At 47.6% G+C, this 18,086-nt stretch overlaps 1 protein-coding gene across 6 annotated transcripts in view; it reads right to left on the reverse strand.

Annotated features, from left to right (window-relative positions):
- SEMA4A (semaphorin 4A) overlaps nucleotides 1-18,086 on the reverse strand; it is a 78,804-nt gene that overhangs the window by 19,490 nt on the left and 41,228 nt on the right. For all 6 annotated transcript variants that reach the window (XM_075844908.1, XM_075844909.1, XM_075844910.1 and 3 more), the window contains exons 2-3: nucleotides 8,836-8,972; nucleotides 8,130-8,290 (exon numbers count right to left, since the gene is read on the reverse strand). In XM_075844908.1, the coding sequence (XP_075701023.1) occupies nucleotides 8,130-8,290; nucleotides 8,836-8,972 (298 nt within the window). The remainder of the gene's footprint in view (nucleotides 1-8,129; nucleotides 8,291-8,835; nucleotides 8,973-18,086) is intronic.

The following is an 18,086-nucleotide window of genomic DNA, read 5'->3' on the forward strand; positions in this document are numbered from 1 at the left end:
GGGCCTATACGTCCTGCAAAAGGACCGTTAGACATAAGGTCACATGACCGCAGCAGCGAAACCCCACAGAGAAGACTGAGGGGAGCGGCTATGTAAGTATAAGGGGATGGATTTAGGAAGTTTGGTGTCTATTAGTTTAGGGGTCTGGTCCTGGGTCTGTATTAGTTTAGGGGTCTGGTCTGGGGTCTGTATTAGTTTAGGGGTCTGGTCTGGTCTCTGTATTAGTTTAGAGGTCTGGTCTGGGGTCTGTATTAGTTTAGGGGCCTGGTCTGGGGTCTGTATTAGTTTAGGGGTCTGGTCTGGGTCTGTATTAGTTTATTGGGTCTGGGGTCTGTATTAGTTTAGGGGTCTGATCTGGGGTCTGTATTAGTTTAGGGGTCTGGTCTGGGGTCTGAATTAGTTTAGAGGTCTGGTCTGGGGTCTGTATTAGTTTAGGGGTCTTGTCTGGTCTCTGTATTAGTTTAGAGGTCTGGTCTGGGGTCTGTATTAGTTTAGGGGTCTGGTCTGGGGTCTGTATTAGCTTAGGGGTCTGGTCTAGGGTCTGTATTAGTTTAGGGGTCTGGTCTGGGTCTGTATTAGTTTATTGGGTCTGGGGTCTGTATTAGTTTAGGGGTCTGATCTGGGGTCTGTATTAGTTTAGGGGTCTGGTCTGGGGTCTGAATTAGTTTAGAGGTCTGGTCTGGGGTCTGTATTAGTTTAGGGGGTCTTGTCTGGGGTCTGTATTAGTTTAGGGGTCTGGTCTGGGTCTGTATTAGTTTAGGGGTCTGGTCTGGTCTCTGTATTAGTTTAGGAGTCTGGTCTGGGGTCTGTATTAGTTTAGGGGTCTGGTCTGGGGTCTGTATTAGTTTAGGGGTCTGGTCTGGGGTCTGTATTAGTTTAGGGTCTGGTCTGGGGTCTGTATTTAGGGGTCTGGTCTGGGGTCTGTATTAGTTTAGGGGTCTGTATTAGTTTAGGGGTCTGGTCTGGGTCTGTATTAGTTTAGGGGTCTGGTCTCTGTATTAGTTTAGGGGTCTGGTCTGGTCTCTGTATTAGTTTAGGGGTCTGGTCTGGGGTCTGTATTAGTTTAGGGGTCTGGTCGGGGGTCTGTATTAGTTTAGGGGTCTGGTTTGGGGTCTGTATTAGTTTAGGGGTCTGGTCTGGGTCTGTATTAGTTTAGGGGGTCTGGGGTCTGTATTAGTTTAGGGGTCTGATCTGGGGTCTGTATTAGTTTAGGGGTCTGGTCTGGGGTCTGAATTAGTTTAGAGGTCTGGTCTGGGGTCTGTATTAGTTTAGGGGTCTGGTCTGGAGTCTGTATTAGTTTAGGGGTCTGGTCTGGGTCTGTATTAGTTTAGGGGTCTGGTCTGGTCTCTGTATTAGTTTAGGAGTCTGGTCTGGGGTCTGTATTAGTTTAGGGGTCTGGTCTGGGGTCTGTATTAGTTTAGGGGTCTGGTCTGGGGTCTGTATTAGTTTAGGGGTCTGGTCTGGGTCTGTATTAGTTTAGGGGTCTGGTCTGGGGTCTGTATTAGTTTAGGGGTCTGGTCTGGGGTCTGTATTTAGGGGTCTGGTCTGGGGTCTGTATTAGTTTAGGGGTCTGTATTAGGTTAGGGGTCTGGTCTGGGTCTGTATTAGTTTAGGGGTCTGGTCTGGTCTCTGTATTAGTTTAGGGGTCTGGTCTGGTCTCTGTATTAGTTTAGGGGTCTGGTCTGGGGTCTGTATTAGTTTAGGGGTCTGGTCGGGGGTCTGTATTAGTTTAGGGGTCTGGTCTGGGGTCTGTATTAGTTTAGGGGTCTGGTCTGGGGTCTGTATTAGTTTAGGGGTCTGGTCTGGTCTCTGTATTAGTTTAGGAGTCTGGTCTGGGGTCTGTATTAGTTTAGGGGGTCTGGTCTGGGGTCTGTATTAGTTTAGGGGGTCTGGTCTGGGGTCTGTATTAGGTTAGGGGTCTGGTCTGGGGTCTGTATTAGTTTAGGGGTCTGGTCTGGGGTCTGTATTAGTTAAGGGGTCTGGTCTGGGGTCTGTATTAGTTTAGGGGGGTCTGGTCTGGGGTCTGTATTAGTTTAGGGGGTCTGGTCTGGGGTCTGTATTAGTTTAGGGGTCTGGTCTGGGGTCTGTATTAGTTTAGGGGTCTGGTCTGGGGTCTGTATTAGTTTAGGGGTCTGGTCTGGGGTCTGTATTAGTTTGGGGGTCTGGTCTGGGGTCTGTATTAGTTTAGGGGTCTGGTCTGGGGTCTGTATTAGTTTAGGGGTCTGGTCTTGGGTCTGTATTAGTTTAGGGGTCTGGTCTTGGGTCTGTATTAGTTTAGGGGTCTGGTCTGGGGTTTGTATTAGTTTAGGGGTCTGATCTGGGGTCTGTATTTAGGGGTCTAGTCTGGGGTCTGTATTAGTTTAGAGGTCTGGTCTGGGGTCTGTATTAGTTTAGGGGTCTGGTCTGGGTCTGTATTAGTTTAGGGGTCTGGTCTGGGGTCTGTATTAGTTTAGGGGGTCTGGTCTGGGGTCTGTATTAGTTTAGGGGTCTGGTCTGGGGTCTGTATTAGTTTAGGGGTCTGGTCTGGGGTCTGTATTAGTTTTAGGGGTCTGGTCTGGGGTCTGTATTAGTTTAGGGGTCTGGTCTGGGGTCTGTATTAGTTTAGGGGTCTGGTCTTGGGTCTGTATTCGTTTAGGGGTCTGGTCTGGGGTTTGTATTAGTTTAGGGGGTCTGCTCTGGGGTCTGTATTTAGGGGTCTAGTCTGGGGTCTGTATTAGTTTAGGGGTCTGGTCTGGGTCTGTATTAGTTTATGGGTCTGGTCTGGGGTCTGTATTAGTTTAGGGGTCTGGTCTGGGTCTGTATTAGTTTAGGGGTCTGGTCTGGGGTCTGGATTAGTTTAGGGGTCTGGTCTGGGGTCTGTATTAGTTTAGGGGTCTGGTCTGGGGTCTGTATTAGTTAAGGGGTCTGGTCTGGGTCTGTATTAGTTAAGGGGTCTGGGGTCTGTATTAGTTAAGGGGTCTGGTCTGGGGTCTGTATTAGTTTAGGGGGTCTGGTCTGGGGTCTGTATTAGTTTAGGGGTCTGGTCTGGGGTCTGTATTAGTTTAGGGGTCTGGTCTGGGGTCTATTAGTTTAGGGGTCTGTATTAGTTTAGGGTCTGGTCTGGGGTCTATTAGTTTAGGGGTCTGGTCTGGGGTCTGTATTAGTTTAGGGGTCTGGTCTGGGGTCTGTATTAGTTTAGGGGTCTGGTCTGGTCTCTGTATTAGTTTAGGGGTCTGGTCTGGGGTCTGTATTAGTTTAGGGGTCTGTATTAGTTTAGGGGTCTGGTCTGGGGTCTGTATTAGTTTAGGGGTCTGGTCTCTGTATTAGTTTAGGGGTCTGGTCTGGGGTCTGTATTAGTTAAGGGGTCTGGTCTGGGGTCTGTATTAGTTAAGGGGTCTGGTCTGGGGTCTGTATTAGTTAAGGGGTCTGGTCTGGGGTCTGTATTAGTTTAGGGGGTCTGGTCTGGGGTCTGTATTAGGTTAGGGGTCTGGTCTGGGGTCTGTATTAGTTTAGGGGTCTGGTCTGGGGTCTGTATTAGTTTAGGGGTCTGGTCTGGGGTCTGTATTAGTTTAGGGGTCTGGTCTGGGGTCTGTATTAGTTTAGGGGTCTGGTCTGGGGTTTGTATTAGTTTAGGGGTCTAGTCTGGGGTCTGTATTAGTTTAGAGGTCTGGTCTGGGGTCTGTATTAGTTTAGGGGTCTGGTCTGGGTCTGTATTAGTTTAGGGGTCTGGTCTGGGGTCTGTATTAGTTTAGGGGTCTGGGTCTGGATTAGTTTAGGGGTCTGGTTTGGGGTCTGTATTAGTTTAGGGGTTTGGTCTGGGGTCTGTATTAGTTTAGGGGTCTGGTCTGGGGTCTGTATTAGTTTAGGGGTCTGGTCTGGGGGTCTGTATTAGTTTAGGGGGTCTGGTCTGGGGTCTGTATTAGTTTAGGGGTCTGGTCTGGGGTCTGTATTAGTTTAGGGGGTCTGGTCTGGGGTCTGTATTAGTTTAGAGGTCTGGTCTGGGGTCTGTATTAGTTTAGGGGTCTGGTCTGGGGTCTGTATTAGTTTAGGGGTCTGGTCTGGGGTCTGTATTAGTTTAGGGGTCTGGTCTGGGGTCTGTATTAGTTTAGGGGTCTGTATTAGTTTAGGGGTTCTGGTCTGGGGTCTGTATTAGTTTAGGGGTCTGGTCTGGGGTCTGTATTAGTTTAGGGGTCTGGTCTGGGGTCTGTATTAGTTTAGGGGTCTGGTCTGGGGTCTGTATTAGTTTAGGGGTCTGGTCTGGGGTCTTTATTAGTTTAGGGGTCTGTTCTGGGGTCTGTATTAGTTTAGGGGGTCTGGTCTGGGGTCTGTATTAGTTTAGGGGTCTGGTCTGGGGTCTGTATTAGTTTAGGGTCTGGTCTGGGGTCTGTATTAGTTTAGGGGTCTGGTCTGGGGTCTGTATTAGTTTAGGGGTCTGGTCTGGGGTCTGTATTAGTTTAGGGGTCTGGTCTGGGGTCTGTATTAGTTAAGGGGTCTGGTCTGGGGTCTGTATTAGTTAAGGGGTCTGGTCTGGGGTCTGTATTAGTTAAGGGGTCTGGTCTGGGGTCTGTATTAGTTAAGGGGTCTGGTCTGGGGTCTGTATTAGTTAAGGGGTCTGGTCTGGGTCTGTATTAGTTTAGGGGTCTGGTCTGGGGTCTGTATTAGTTTAGGGGTCTGGTCTGGGGTCTGTATTAGTTTAGGGGGTCTGGTCTGGGGTCTGTATTAGTTTAGGGGGTCTGGTCTGGGGTCTGTATTAGTTAAGGGGTCTGGTCTGGGGTCTGTATTAGTTTAGGGGTCTAGTCTGGGGTTTGTATTAGTTTAGGGGTCTGGTCTGGGGTCTGTATTAGTTTAGGGGTCTGGTCTGGGGTCTGTATTAGTTTAGGGGTCTGGTCTGGGGTCTGTATTAGTTAAGGGGTCTGGTCTGGGGTCTGTATTAGTTAAGGGGTCTGGGGTCTGTATTAGTTTAGGGGGTCTGGTCTGGGGTCTGTATTAGTTTAGGGGGTCTGGTCTGGGGTCTGTATTAGTTTAGGGGTCTGGTCTGGGGTCTGTATTAGTTTAGGGGTCTGGTCTGGGGTCTGTATTAGTTTAGGGGTCTGGTCTGGGGTTTGTATTAGTTTAGGGGTCTGGGTCTGTATTAGTTTAGGGGTCTGGTCTGGGGGTCTGTATTAGTTTAGGGGGTCTGGTCTGGGGTCTGTATTAGTTTAGGGGTCTGGTCTGGGGTCTGTATTAGTTTAGGGGTCTGGTCTGGGGTCTGTATTAGTTAAGGGGTCTGGTCTGGGGTCTGTATTAGTTTAGGGGGTCTGGTCTGGGGTCTGTATTAGTTTAGGGGTCTGGTCTGGGGTCTGTATTAGTTTAGGGGGTCTGGTCTGGGGTCTGTATTAGTTTAAGGGTCTGGTCTGGGGTCTGTATTAGTTTAGGGGTCTGGTCTGGGGTCTGTATTAGATTAGGGGGATTTGGTCTGGGGTCTGTATTAGTTTAGGGGTTCTGGTCTGGGGTCTGTATTAGTTTAGGGGTCTGGTCTGGGGTCTGTATTAGTTTAGGGGTCTGGTCTGGGGTCTGTATTAGTTTAGGGGTCTTGTCTGGGGTCTGTATTAGTTAAGGGGTCTGTTCTGGGGTCTGTATTAGTTTAGGGGGTCTGGTCTGGGGTCTGTATTAGTTTAGGGGTCTGGTCTGGGGTCTGTATTAGTTTAGGGGTCTGGTCTGGGGTCTGTATTAGTTTAGGGGTCTGGTCTGGGGTCTGTATTAGTTTAGGGGTCTGGTCTGGGTCTATTAGTTTAGGGGTCTGGTCTGGGGTCTGTATTAGTTTAGGGGTCTGGTCTGGGGTCTGTATTAGTTAAGGGGTCTGGTCTGGGGTCTGTATTAGTTAAGGGGTCTGGTCTGGGGTCTGTATTAGTTAAGGGGTCTGGTCTGGGGTCTGTATTAGTTTAGGGGGTCTGGTCTGGGGTCTGTATTAGTTTAGGGGGTCTGGTCTGGGGTCTGTATTAGTTAAGGGGTCTGGTCTGGGGTCTGTATTAGTTTAGGGGTCTAGTCTGGGGTTTGTATTAGTTTAGGGGTCTGGGTCTGTATTAGTTTAGGGGTCTGGTCTGGGGTCTGTATTAGTTTAGGGGTCTGGTCTGGGGTCTGTATTAGTTTAGGGGTCTGGTCTGGGGTCTGTATTAGTTTAGGGGTCTGGTCTGGGGTCTGTATTAGTTAAGGGGTCTGGTCTGGGGTCTGTATTAGTTAAGGGGTCTGGGGTCTGTATTAGTTTAGGGGGTCTGGTCTGGGGTCTGTATTAGTTTAGGGGGTCTGGTCTGGGGTCTGTATTAGTTTAGGGGTCTGGTCTGGGGTCCTTATTAGTTTAGGGGTCAGGTCTGGGGTCTGTATTAGATTAGGGGTCTGTATTAGTTTAGGGGTCTGGTCTGGGGTCTGTATTAGTTTAGGGGTCTGGTCGGGGGTCTGTATTAGTTTAGGGGTCTGGTCTTGGGTCTGTATTAGTTTAGGGGTTTGGTCTGGGGTCTGTATTAGTTTAGGGGTCTGTCTGGGGTCTGTATTCGTTTAGGGGGTCTGGTCTTGGGTCTGTATTAGTTTATGGGTTTGGTCTGGGGTCTGTATTAGTTTAGGGGTCTGTCTGGGGTCGGTATTAGTTTAAGGGGTCTGGTCTGGGGTCTGTATTAGTTTAGGGATCTGGTCTGGGGTCTGTATTAGTTTAGGGGTCTGGTCTGGGGTCTGTATTAGTTTAGTGGTCTGGTCTGGGTCTGTATTAGTTTAGGGGTCTGGTCTGGGGTCTGTATTAGTTTAGGGGTCTGGTCTACGGTCTGTATTAGTTTAGGGGTCTAGTCTGGGGTTTGTATTAGTTTAGGGGTCTGGTCTGGGGTCTGTATTAGTTTAGAGCTCTGGTTTGGGGTCTGTATTAGTTTAGGGGTCTGGTCTGGGGTCTGTATTAGTTTAGGGGTCTGGTCTGGGGTCTGTATTAGTTTAGGGGGGTCTGGTCCGGGGTCTGTATTTAGGGGGTCAGGTCTGGGGTCTGTATTAGTTTAGGGGTCTGTATTAGTTTAGGGGTCTGGTCTGGGGTCTGTATTAGTTTAGGGGTCTGGTCTGGGTTCTGTATTAGTTTAGGGGTCTGGTCTGGTGTCTGTATTAGTTTAGGGGTCTGTATTAGTTTAGGGGTCTGGTCTGGGGTCTGTATTGGTTTAGGGGGTTTGGTCTGGGGTCTGTATTAGTTGAGGGGTCTGGTCTGGGGTCTGTATTAGTTTAGGGGTCTGGGGTCTGTATTAGTTTAGGGGTCTGGGGTCTGTATTAGTTTAGGGGTCTGGTCTGGGGTCTGTATTAGTTTAGGGGTCTGGTCTGGGGTCTGTATTAGTTTAGGGGTCTGGTCTGGGGTCTGTATTAGTTTAGTGGTCTGGTCTGGGGTCTGTATTAGTGTAGGGGTCAGGTCTGGGGTCTGTATTTATTCAGGGAGCTTGTTCTGGGGTCTGTATTTGTTTAGGGGGTCCGGTCTGGGGACTGCAATAGTTTGGAAGATCTGGGGTCTGTATGTATTCTAGGGTCTTGTCTGGGGTCCGGATTTATTAGTCTCAGTAAAAGGGGCTGTCCAGGCACGTGGATAGGTCCTCAGTATAAAAAATGTATGGTCCTGGACCTTGGTGTCTGAATTCTTGTGTTTCTATAGGGGCTGGAAATGTCTGCAGAATCGAGGAGCAAAGATGTCTCATCAGGAGAAGTCGCCATAACGGTCTGTGTCACATGGAGAAGAAAAGAGAACGACTCCCATCAGAGAAGACGTCACCTGTGAGTCACTGGATCTTTAGAGGCACTGTCCCCTCTCCTGACATGTCTGCTGCAGGAAATCCTTGTATTCCACATAAAGTCTCTGTGTACCCAGGACTAGTAGACAAATGCGTATTACCATTCCCATTGTCAGGAGGATGTGTCCCTACAGTGTGATACTGTCAGCGATGGTTGGAGACTGTCAGTATGTAGGGACACAGCCCTGTGACAAGGGGAATCGTGACACCCATTTGTCAATGCTCGCACAGAAAGGTGGTCACTATAGATACGGCAGAGCGGCGGTGGGGAAGGAGGGCCCACGTTTGGGAACAGCCCGGGGCCTATGGTCTACTTGATCCGCCACTGGACATAGTCGCAGGGACTATTGGGCTGGGTCAGGGTCTTACCTCTCCTGTCAGCAGAATGTTCCTGGGGTCCTTCATGCTGAACGCTAAGATGTTGTCCCTGGCGCCCACGTACATGGTCTCCTTGTCCTTGGAGAGCAGTAACTGGTCGTAGTGCTGGATGTCACTTCTGCTGAAGACGTTCACGGACCTGGAGGGGTCACCTAAGAAAGAAGTAGCAGACATAACCACGAGCCCTTGTTGTGGGGACCCCCTCCCGGTGCTGGGTGTGGTCAGGCCGGTCACATGTTCTTTACATGTTTATCTACATTACATGGGAACCAGCGTGACCCTGCGGTGAGATGTCACATGACGCACGTGGCACAACCGGTTCAGCAGGTTCTTCAGGGACCCGACACAGTGATGGATCATTTCTAGCGTCATAGCCGGAGATGTACAGAGAAGTTCCCCAGAAAGTAGAAGTCCTTAGTTATATCTGCAGCTGGGAAAGCTGGGTGACAACAAATATGGCCGCCACCACCGTTCCTGCAGAGGTGGTGATCAAGTTTTCCCAGACTTAGGACAGAACACATTGTAACAAAGAAACATCTCTCCCACACGCTGCATACTAGGAAAGCTGGGTGACGACATGACAACTGCAATGGAGGCCAAAGTGGTTGTCACCCAGCTTTCCCAGGATCAGATACTAGTAAGAAAAGGCTAAATGGAATGTACGACACAAGAGGACAACCCCGGACCTGCCACTTACCACGCTGGAAAGTGATCCGCACCGGCTCCGCCGAAACATACAGGAATAGCACCGACGCCAACCACTGAGCGACCATCCAGGCGAACATGACGGCAAGAGAGCGATCACCAGACCCGAGTCTTACTGATCTCCCAGATCTGCGGAGAGAGAGGAAAGGGGTCAATCAAAAGTAAGAGACCCCGGGGCCAACAATTATCAGATAGATGGAGCAGAGCAATGTTCTGCAGATCTGTAGAGAGGTCAGTGGTGTAATAATCTGCAGGATATATCACTATGTATCTGTCAGGAGGTGGAGGAGCGATGTTCTGCAGATCTGTAGAGAGGTCAGTGGTGTAATAATCTGCAGGATATATCACTATGTATCTGTCAGGAGGTAGAGGAGCAATGTTCTGCAGATCTGTAGAGAGGTCAGTGGTGTAATAATCTGCAGGATATCACTATGTATCTGTCAGGAGGTAGAGGAGCAATGTTCTGCAGATCTGTAGAGAGGTCAGTGGTGTAATAATCTGCAGGATATATCACTATGTATCTGTCAGGAGGTGGAGGAGCGATGTTCTGCAGATCTGTAGAGAGGTCAGTGGTGTAATAATCTGCAGGATATATCACTATGTATCTGTCAGGAGGTGGAGGAGCGATGTTCTGCAGATCTGTAGAGAGGTCAGTGGTGTAATAATCTGCAGGATATATCACTATGTATCTGTCAGGAGGTGGAGGAGCAATGTTCTGCAGATCTGTAGAGAGGTCAGTGGTGTAATAATCTGCAGGATATATCACTATGTATCTGTCAGGAGGTAGAGGAGCGATGTTCTGCAGAGAGGTCAGTGGCGTAATAATCTGCAGGATATATCACTATGTATCTGTCAGGAGGTGGAGGAGCAATGTTCTGCAGATCTGTAGAGAGATCAGTGGTGTAATAATCTGCAGGATATATCTCTATGTATCTGTCAGGAGGTGGAGGAGTGATGTTCTGCAGATCTGTAGAGAGGTCAGTGGTGTAATAATCTGCAGGATATATCACTATGTATCTGTCAGGAGGTGGAGGAGCAATGTTCTGCAGATCTGTAGAGAGGTCAGTGGTGTAATAATCTGCAGGATATATCACTATGTATCTGTCAGGAGGTAGAGGAGCGATGTTCTGCAGATCTGTAGAGAGGTCAGTGGTGTAATAATCTGCAGAATATATCACTATGTATCTGTCAGGAGGTGGAGGAGCAATGTTCTGCAGATCTGTAGAGAGGTCAGTGGTGTAATAATCTGCAGGATATATCACTATGTATCTGTCAGGAGGTAGAGGAGCGATGTTCTGCAGATCTGTAGAGAGGTCAGTGGTGTAATAATCTGCAGGATATATCACTATGTGTCTGTCAGGAGGTAGAGGAGCGATGTTCTGCAGATCTGTAGAGAGGTCAGTGGTGTAATAATCTGCAGGATATATCACTATGTATCTGTCAGGAGGTGGAGGAGCGATGTTCTGCAGATCTGTAGAGAGGTCAGTGGTGTAATAATCTGCAGAATATATCACTATGTATCTGTCAGGAGGTGGAGGAGCAATGTTCTGCAGATCTGTAGAGAGGTCAGTGGTGTAATAATCTGCAGGATATATCACTATGTATCTGTCAGGAGGTAGAGGAGCGATGTTCTGCAGATCTGTAGAGAGGTCAGTGGTGTAATAATCTGCAGGATATATCACTATGTGTCTGTCAGGAGGTAGAGGAGCGATGTTCTGCAGATCTGTAGAGAGGTCAGTGGTGTAATAATCTGCAGGATATATCACTATGTATCTGTCAGGAGGTGGAGGAGCGATGTTCTGCAGATCTGTAGAGAGGTCAGTGGTGTAATAATCTGCAGAATATATATCACTATGCATCTGTCAGGAGGTAGAGGAGCGATGTTCTGCAGATCTGTAGAGAGGTCAGTGGTGTAATAATCTGCAGAATATATCACTATGTATCTGTCAGGAGGTAGAGGAGCGATGTTCTGCAGATCTGTAGAGAGGTCAGTGGTGTAATAATCTGCAGGATATATCACTATGTATCTGTCAGGAGGTAGAGGAGCGATGTTCTGCAGATCTGTAGAGAGGTCAGTGGTGTAATAATCTGCAGGATATATCACTATGTATCTGTCAGGAGGTGGAGGAGCGATGTTCTGCAGATCGGTAGAGAGGTCAGTGGTGTAATAATCTGCAGGATATACCGTATCACTATGTATCTGTCAGGAGGTAGAGGAGCGATGTTCTGCAGATCTGTAGAGAGGTCTGGTGTAATAATCTGCAGGATATATCACTATGTATCTGTCAGGAGGTGGAGGAGCAATGTTCTGCAGATCTGTAGAGAGGTCAGTGGTGTAATAATCTGCAGGATATATCACTATGTATCTGTCAGGAGGTGGAGGAGCGATGTTCTGCAGATCTGTAGAGAGGACAGTGGTGTAATAATCTGCAGGATATATCACTATGTATCTGTCAGGAGGTAGAGGAGCGATGTTCTGCAGATCTGTAGGGAGGTCAGTGGTGTAATAATCTGCAGGATATATCACTATATGTCTGTCAGGAGGTGGAGGAGCGATGTTCTGCAGATCTGTAGAGAGGTCAGTGGTGTAATAATCTGCAGGATATATCACTATGTATCTGTCAGGAGGTAGAGGAGCAATGCTCTGCAGATCTGTAGAGAGTCAGTGGTGTAATAATCTGCAGGATATATCACTATGTATCTGTCAGGAGGTGGAGGAGCGATGTTCTGCAGATCTGTAGAGAGGTCAGTGGTGTAATATCTGCAGGATACATCACTATGTATCTGTCAGGAGGTAGAGAATTGATGCTCTGCAGATCTGTATGAGAGGTCAGTGGTGTAATAATCTGCAGGATATATCACTATGTATCTGTCAGGAGGTGGAGGAGCGATGCTCTGCAGATCTGTAGAGAGGTCAGTGGTGTAATAATCTGCAGGATATATCACTATGTATCTGTCAGGAGGTGCAGGAGCGATGTTCTGCAGATCTGTAGAGAGGTCAGTGGTGTAATAATCTGCAGGATATATCACTATGTATCTGTCAGGAGGTAGAGGCGCGATGTTCTGCAGATCTGTAGAGAGGTCAGAGGTGTAATAATCTGCAGGATATATCACTATGTATCTGTCAGGAGGTAGAGGAGCGATGTTCTGCAGATCTGTAGAGAGGTCAGAGGTGTAATAATCTGCAGGATATATCACTATGTATCTGTCAGGAGGTAGAGGAGCGATGTTCTGCAGATCTGTAGAGAGGTCAGTGGTGTAATAATCTGCAGGATATATCACTATGTATCTGTCAGGAGGTGGAGGAGCAATGTTCTGCAGATCTGTAGAGAGGTCAGTGGTGTAATAATCTGCAGGATATATCACTATGTATCTGTCAGGAGGTGGAGGAGCGATGTTCTGCAGATCTGTAGAGAGGTCAGTGGTGTAATAATCTGCAGGATATATCACTATGTATCTGTCAGGAGGTAGAGGAGCGATGTTCTGCAGATCTGTAGAGAGGTCAGTGGTGTAATAATCTGCAGGATATATCACTATGTATCTGTCAGGAGGTGGAGGAGCGATGTTCTGCAGTGCTCTAGAGAGGTCAGTGGTGTAATAATCTGCAGGATATATCACTATGTATCTGTCAGGAGGTAGAGGAGCGATGTTCTGCAGATCTGTAGAGAGGTCAGTGGTGTAATAATCTGCAGGATATATCACTATGTATCTGTCAGGAGGTAGAGGAGCAATGTTCTGCAGATCTGTAGAGAGGTCAGTGGTGTAATAATCTGCAGGATATATCACTATGTATCTGTCAGGAGGTGGAGGAGCGATGTTCTGCAGTGCTCTAGAGAGGTCAGTGGTGTAATAATCTGCAGGATATATCACTATGTATCTGTCAGGAGGTAGAGGAGCGATGTTCTGCAGATCTGTAGAGAGGTCAGTGGTGTAATAATCTGCAGGATATATCACTATGTATCTGTCAGGAGGTAGAGGAGCGATGTTCTGCAGATCTCTAGAGAGGACAGTGGTGTAATAATCTGCAGGATATATCACTATGTATCTGTCAGGAGGTGGAGAAGCGATGTTCTGCAGATCTGTAGAGAGGTCAGTGGTGTAATAATCTGCAGGATATATCACTATGTATCTGTCAGGAGGTGGAGAAGCGATGTTCTGCAGATCTGTAGAGAGGTCAGTGGTGTAATAATCTGCAGGATATATCACTATGTATCTGTCAGGAGGTGGAGGAGCGATGTTCTGCAGATCTGTAGAGAGGTCAGTGGTGTAATAATCTGCAGGATATATCACTATGTATCTGTCAGGAGGTAGAGGAGCGATGTTCTGCAGATCTGTAGAGAGGTCAGTGGTGTAATAATCTGCAGTATATATCACTATGTATCTGTCAGGAGGTGGAGGAGCGATGTTCTGCAGATCTGTAGAGAGGTCAGTGGTGTAATAATCTGCAGGATATATCACTATGTATCTGTCAGGAGGTAGAGGAGCAATGTTCTGCAGATCTGTAGAGAGGTCAGTGGTGTAATAATCTGCAGGATATATCACTATGTATCTGTCAGGAGGTGGAGGAGCGATGTTCTGCAGATCTGTAGAGAGGACAGTGGTGTAATAATCTGCAGGATATATCACTATGTATCTGTCAGGAGGTGGAGGAGCAATGTTCTGCAGATCTCTAGAGGGGTCAGTGGTGTAATAATCTGCAGGATATATCACTATGTATCTCTCAGGAGGTGGAGGAGCGATGTTCTGCAGATCTGCAGAGAGGTCAGTGGTGTAATAATCTGCAGGATATATCACTATGTATCAGTCAGGAGGTGGAGGAGCGATGTTCTGCAGATCTGTAGAGAGGTCAGTGGTGTAATAATCTGTAGGATATATCACTATGTGTCTGTCAGGAGGTGGAGGAGCAATGCTCTGCAGATCTGTAGAGGTCAGTGGTGTAATAATCTGCAGGATATATCACTATGTATCTGTCAGGAGGTGGAGGAGCAATGTTCTGCAGATCTGTAGAGAGGTCAGTGGTGTAATAATCTGCAGGATATATCACTATGTATCTGTCAGGAGGTGGAGGAGCAATGTTCTGCAGATCTGTAGAGAGGTCAGTGGTGTAATAATCTGCAGGATATATCACTATGTATCTGTCAGGAGGTAGAGGAGCGATGTTCTGCAGATCTGTAGAGGGGTCAGTGGTGTAATAATCTGCAGGATATATCACTATGTATCTGTCAGGAGGTGGAGGAGCGATGTTCTGCAGATCTGTAGAGAGGTCAGTGGTGTAATAATCTGCAGGCTCGTTTCGCTGTGAATAGGGAAGAGGAAGGAAACGTAATGTTCCTCCTCGCGGTTTTGCGGATGTTGGGGGTTTTCTCTTGGGGGATATTGCAGTTCCGTGTTGCGATATCTTCCTCCACATGATGGGTGTTGTAGTTCGGCGCCGCCGTCTGATGCGATTCTATTTTATAAAACTCACAGCTTCTCAGGATGGGACCGGACACTTACACACTGATATCGGATTGGTGTTTCCATGACAACACAGGAGTCACCAGGATGGGCCCCTATAACGCTCCACTGGGGGCCACCATTGATTCGTGCTGGAAAACAGCGTCACATAAGCCCCTCCCACTTGTACTGCCCCTCAGCCATTCACCAGACCCCAAAGAGGTCACATGACACTTTTACCTGCAGCCCTGACTCCATAGATACAGGAAGGAGTCCCCTTTTCTGGAGGGCGGAGCTTATTTCTAATTCCTGATTGGCAGATTGTCCGTTGTCCCTTTAATAAGTGGAGGAGCCTGTAATAATAACCCATATAAAGGCGTCACTGCCGAGGATTATGGGTAATAACACATCAGAGAGGCTGCCGGTGCATTCTCTGTATTGTTCAGTGACATCATCGCGTGGATTTGCTGTGATTAGAGGTGAACGTGACGCCGTTCTTGTAGGAAGGGGCGGGGTGCGGGTTATGGGGCGCTGCGCGGGGTGCGGGCTATGGGGCGCTGCGCGGGGTGCGGGCTATGGGGCGCTGCGCGGGGTGCGGGCTATGGGGCGCTGCGCGGGGTGCGGGTTATGGGGCGCTGCGCGGGGTGCGGGTTATGGGGCGCTGCGCGGGGTGCGGGTTATGGGGCGCTGCGCGGGTTATGGGGCACCACGGTACTAATGTTGGGGCTCTATATTAAAAACAGTATTTAAAGGCGCCACGTTACCAGGGTTACCTAAAAACAATAGCAGAGTAGCGCCACGGACGTCTGAGGACCGCACGCGCAACAGTCTAGATCACGGATCGCTGCAAGAGGCGGAAAGTGGGCACGGCTGGCATCAATATGGCGGCACCAGCCTGGTCCGGGGTAGACGGCGGACTCATGAATTACATTAAGATTTCACAGTAAAATGTCGAAATCAAAACCGAGACTGGAGACGACTTCCCCAAAAACGGCCGGCGGGTCCCATGACTGAGGGTGACGGGCGGCTGAGGTCTCCCAGTGCCCAAATATGCCACCGTACCCACATAGTGCCCAGATACAGCGTCCAAATAATATGCCGCACACACTATCCAACTACTACTGCACAGAGCCCAAATAGTCTGCCAGGCTGCGCCCACACAGTGCCCTCATATACCCGCAGCACCGGCCTGATCCTGAGCTTTCCCGTTTCTCTTGCGGCTGCCGAGGACGGGCGGTCCAAGTCACATGACCGCGGCGCCGGTGACCACAGAAGCTTCACTTCTGATTCACTTATTAGGGAGTCACATAAATAACAATCCCCTAATTTACCGCCACCATTAGACCGGCGCTCAGGGAGTGTGGGCGCCCCAGTAATACATCAGTCACCCCCCATCCTAGCAATGGTTCGCTCCTGCTCAGTGTGTGACCAATCGTAGCAGTACATGCGATTCCGTAGCGTGGGGTTGTAGCCGATCCGATCCTTAAAGGGGAATCACAGCGATCACATGTGACAATGACCGGTCACCTCGGAGTCTGTCTGGCATCTAGAATCCGCGACGGCCACTACTAGGGTCAGCACAGTACCTCCACCAGTAGGGGGCGACCTCCCAGCCTCTGCCTCCTCATTGGCTCGCTGCCATGCAGATCATCGCTCCCCCAGTGGTCATTTTGCTTCTCACTTTAATCAAGAGCCAAAACCATTGAGAGAACATTAGTCTCTTCCCGCCGCTCGTCTCGCGTCTGCGCCGTCCTTCCGCTTTTTTTATTACGTTCGCCACAGAGCCGGCGGTTTTATTTTTGGAACAGTTGCGATATTTGGGGATATTTCGCCACCTCCGTCCTGTGGAGCTTTTCAAGTGGCAAAAGAGAGAACTCCTAAGAAAGGTGGGGGGACAACCCGGGGAGGTGCCGTAATGGCCACGTTCTGTTTCACTCAGCTTTCCCAGACTCCTGAAAGTCAGTGTCGCATCCCCCACTCAAGAATTCCCATATGAAAACTGGGCGCATTCAGGACTCTAGGAAAGCTGAGTGATCTGCAATACTAAGAGTAACACCATGCGGACTGATCCCTACGCATTAACCCCTTCTGTCTCCCCCAGTACGTCCTGAACAGCGCACTGTCACTTTAACCACACAGGAAGTATGAAAAGAAGAGATAAAACGGCGAACGGAATATGACAATTACACCCAGTATACAGGACAGGAGAAGTGGTACTGTGCAGTGTATATATATACAGAATAATACAGATACTGAGAATTACACCCAGTGTACAGGACAGGAGAAGTGGTACTGTGCAGTGTATATACAGAATAATACAGATACTGAGAATTACACCCAGTATACAGGACAGGAGAAGTGGTACTGTGCAGTGTATATATATATATACACAGAATAATACAGATACTGAGAATTACACCCAGTATACAGGACAGGAGAAGTGGTACTGTGCAGTGTATATATATACACAGAATAATACAGATACTGAGAATTACACCCAGTATACAGGACAGGAGAAGTGGTACTGTGCAGTGTATATATATATATATATATACACAGAATAATACAGATACTGAGAATTACACCCAGTATACAGGACAGGAGAAGTGGTACTGTGCAGTGTATATATATACAGAATAATACAGATACTGAGAATTACACCCAGTATACAGGACAGGAGAAGTGGTACTGTGCAGTGTATATATACAGAATAATACAGATACTGAGAATTACACCCAGTATACAGGACAGGAGAAGTGGTACTGTGCAGTGTCTATATATACAGAATAATACAGATACTGAGAATTACACCCAGTATACAGGACAGGAGAAGTGGTACTGTGCAGTGTATATATATACAGAATAATACAGATACTGAGAATTACACCCAGTATACAGGACAGGAGAAGTGGTACTGTGCAGTGTATATATACAGAATAATACAGATACTGAGGATTACACCCAGTATACAGGACAGGAGAAGTGGTACTGTGCAGTGTATATATACAGAATAATACAGATACTGAGAATTACACCCAGTACACAGGACAGAAGTGGTACTGTGCAGTGTATATATATACAGAATAATACAGATACTGAGAATTACACCCAGTATACAGGACAGGAGAAGTGGTACTGTGCAGTGTATATATATACAGAATAATACAGATACTGAGAATTACACCCAGTGTACAGGACAGGAGAAGTGGTACTGTGCAGTGTATATATATATACAGAATAATACAGATACTGAGAATTACACCCAGTATACAGGACAGGAGAAGTGGTACTGTGCAGTGTCTATATATACAGAATAATACAGATACTGAGAATTACACCCAGTATACAGGACAGGAGAAGTGGTAATGTGCAGTGTCTATATATACAGAATAATACAGATACTGAGAATTACACCCAGTATACAGGACAGGAGAAGTGGTACTGTGCAGTGTATATATATATACAGAATAATACAGATACTGAGAATTACACCCAGTATACAGGACAGGAGAAGTGGTACTGTGCAGTGTATATATATATATATACAGAATAATACAGATACTGAGAATTACACCCAGTATACAGGACAGGAGAAGTGGTAATGTGTGGTGTATATATATACAGAATAATACAGATACTGAGAATTACACCCAGTATACAGGACAGGAGAAGTGGTACGGTGCAGTGTCCATATATACAGAATAATACAGATACTGAGAATTACACCCAGTATACAGGACAGGAGAAGTGGTACTGTACAGTGTATATATACAGAATAATACAGATACTGAGAATTACACCCAGTAT

This window comes from Rhinoderma darwinii, chromosome 12 (genome assembly GCF_050947455.1).
Source record: "Rhinoderma darwinii isolate aRhiDar2 chromosome 12, aRhiDar2.hap1, whole genome shotgun sequence".
Lineage (NCBI taxonomy): Eukaryota > Metazoa > Chordata > Amphibia > Anura > Rhinodermatidae > Rhinoderma > Rhinoderma darwinii.